This window comes from Lipotes vexillifer, unplaced genomic scaffold (assembly GCF_000442215.2).
Source record: "Lipotes vexillifer unplaced genomic scaffold, Lipotes_vexillifer_v1.1 scaffold1038, whole genome shotgun sequence".
Lineage (NCBI taxonomy): Eukaryota > Metazoa > Chordata > Mammalia > Artiodactyla > Lipotidae > Lipotes > Lipotes vexillifer.
The window spans coordinates 1,433,041-1,436,229 of NW_006780148.1; the positions used below are offsets into that span (position 1 = coordinate 1,433,041).

General features: G+C 35.5%; 1 protein-coding gene across 1 annotated transcript; it reads left to right on the plus strand.

Moving 5' to 3' along the window:
* The first annotated feature begins 1,232 nt into the window (after positions 1–1,232).
* PLEKHF2 (pleckstrin homology and FYVE domain containing 2) lies at positions 1,233–2,820 on the plus strand. Its single transcript, XM_007453254.1, has one exon. The coding sequence runs from the start codon at positions 1,241–1,243 to the stop codon at positions 1,988–1,990; it is 750 nt and encodes a 249-aa protein (XP_007453316.1). The 5' UTR covers positions 1,233–1,240; the 3' UTR covers positions 1,991–2,820.
* The last annotated feature ends 369 nt before the right edge of the window (positions 2,821–3,189 follow it).

Below are 3,189 nucleotides of genomic sequence, written 5' to 3' on the forward strand. Positions count from 1 at the left end.
GAATACTGGAACTTAAACTATGCTCTTACTCTTTAAATGCTCCTCTCCTTTCTGATATGATTTGGTTATAGTACGGTATTGTTGGGTTAGTGGTCTGAAACAGGCACAACTCTGGACTTGAGTGAAGTCAGTATTGGATCTAGAGATTAAATCTTTGATCATTTAAGACTAGATTAATGAGGGTTTTTTGCACATTGCCAAGATGTTCTTGTCAACCTTTTTGAGCACTTTTACTATGCCAGACAATGTGTGTTTCAAAGACAGATATCAGATGGTCTCTGCCTTTTAGGTTCCATTGCAGACTATGGAGAAGACAGATTTCAATCCTTCGGTAAGAGTGAGTCCAGAAGGTACGGGGAATATGAAGAGCACAGAGGAAGGTGTTTAGTCTAACAGAGTTTAAGGAAGACTTCTTGGAGTAGGTGTGATAAACTAAACTGAGTCTTGAAGGATGATAAGAGTTAGCTGACGGTAGTAAATAGTAAAGGATACAAGAGCCTGAGAGAAGATACATCTTGTATAGTTGAAATGGACTACAAGTGGTAGGGTTTGGTAGGGTTTTCTAAGAACATAACATTTGAGGTAAAGAGTGACTTATGATGAGTCTGGGAAGATAAGCAAGAACCAGATAATGAAGGGCCTTAAATGCCATGTTAAAGATTCTGCATTTTATAGGTTAAGGGGAATAACCTTGAGTAATGGTGTGGTCAAATTTGCATTTGAGAGATCACTGCCTGAAGATTGATTCAAGGGGCAAGACCTAAGGCAGTAAGGTATGTTGGGAAACGATTCTGGTAATCCAGGTGAGAGGATTGAGGCTTTAGCTCAATGGTAATAGAGCCTACTGGAAAAATCATAGTTGTTTCTCTTATATAATATTTGGCCTTCTTGTTCAGAATCCCTCTGAGATTAAATTTCACGAAGCTGATGGCTTATATTCATTTTCTAATTATTTGTTTTATGTCTGTAAGAAGTTTATACTTTTATAAATACCTGCTAATGATACTATATGGAGATGGTTAATAAATGTTTTTGATGATTATAAAAATTGGGAGATGTTAGCTCTTTTGGTATACTTAGTGATTATCTTAGAGGAAAACAATTCGGGAATTTTGCCTTTGGGTAGAAGTAATGATTTGTTAGATTAAATTTAGATGGTATAATTTTTTTAACTTACATGAATTTATAATTTCTGTGTGCTAATTTCTCTCTCTCTCTTTTTTAAGGCTATTAGCAAAAGATGGTGGATCGCTTGGCAAACAGTGAAGCAAATACTAGACGTATAAATATAGTAGAAAACTGTTTTGGAGCAGCTGGCCAACCCTTAACTATACCTGGACGGGTTCTTATTGGAGAAGGAGTATTGACTAAGTTGTGCAGAAAAAAGCCTAAAGCAAGGCAGTTTTTCTTATTTAACGATATTCTTGTATATGGCAATATTGTCATCCAGAAGAAAAAATATAACAAACAACATATTATTCCCCTGGAAAATGTCACAATTGATTCTATCAAAGATGAGGGAGACTTGAGGAATGGATGGCTGATCAAGACACCAACTAAATCGTTTGCAGTTTATGCTGCCACTGCCACTGAGAAATCAGAATGGATGAATCACATAAATAAATGTGTTACTGATTTACTCTCCAAAAGTGGGAAGACACCCAGTAATGAACATGCTGCTGTCTGGGTTCCTGACTCTGAGGCAACTGTATGTATGCGTTGTCAGAAAGCAAAATTCACACCTGTTAATCGTCGTCACCACTGCCGCAAATGTGGTTTTGTTGTCTGTGGGCCCTGCTCTGAAAAGAGATTTCTTCTTCCCAGCCAGTCCTCTAAGCCTGTGAGGATTTGTGACTTCTGCTATGACCTGCTTTCTACTGGGGACATGGCCACGTGCCAGCCTACTAGATCAGACTCTTATAGTCAGCCATTGAAGTCTCCTTTAAATGATGTATCTGACGATGATGACGATGATGATAGCAGTGACTAAAGGCGTATTTTGAAATATTTAATCAGATGTGACTATCTGAGAAATCAGCTCTGGGGGGAATGTAAAATCCTGAGCTTTCTGTCAGTTTTGCTCTAGCCATGAATTTGCCTGAGAAACTTATAACCTATGTGCCTCAATATATTCTATAGAAAATAGGTCCTGTTACCATCCCCCAGCCCCAACTGCTGCTGCCACTGTCTCCTCACCTCCCCCAGCTCCCTATTCTTCTACAGGGATAGACTGTTGCGAATATATCAGATAAAGTTTTGGTTTCTCATTCTTGTTTTAATTCTAGACTGTTTTCTTGAATGGTTGGGAAAAGATGTTTATTTAACATATGTACTACACTGTTGTTTATTATATGTTCTGTTATATGGAAAAACTAAAAGCAAAGAATGATGGAAAAAGGAGTGTGATGTGGTCAGTTAATAATGTTATTAGCTTTTTTCTAACCATCCTGTCTAAAGGTTAAGACACCAGTAACAGAAATACATGCTTTGGAAATACTTTGTTTGGCTTTTTCATATACCAGGTGGTGCCTTATCATAATAGCACTGTTGCATGTAATAAGCTCCTACCTTCTCACTTTTTAATTTGTTTTAAAAATACACTGGTGCTCTTCGAGGTGTAAAATGAATGTTATAAATGGGTGTAATTAGAAAATACTTCTCATTTGACAGCTACAAATAACTAAATTTAGAGTTTCTTTATTCTGTATGAATATTTTTCCATAAAATAGTTGTGATTACTGTATATTTTTACTTTTTGTAGGTACCAAATTATAATTGTCATTCTGGGGAATTTGGTTTGAAATTTATCAAATACAAATTGTCATTGCATTATTGCTACTTTTAGTAAGACATATTTTTAGGTATAAATTCATCTGCTTTAACATTGTTTCTAGAATGAAAAATCTTACACAACTTCTTGAAATGAAACAATCTCTTAAAAAAAATCTCATGCTAGAGCACAGATCTACTTAGGTTGAAGATTTGGAAGAAATAATGTATGAGAATGGTCAAGAGAGACCAGATAAGTTTGACTAGACTTCATATCTGTGGAAGTATTTTCTCTTTCAGTGTGAAACTATCTTGAATTTACAAATATAGTGTTATATTTTATAAAGTTTTGTAAAGTCCCAAACAATATTTCTATTTTTGTAAAACAGTTGTATGTTTAATCTGTTTCTGAAATCATTT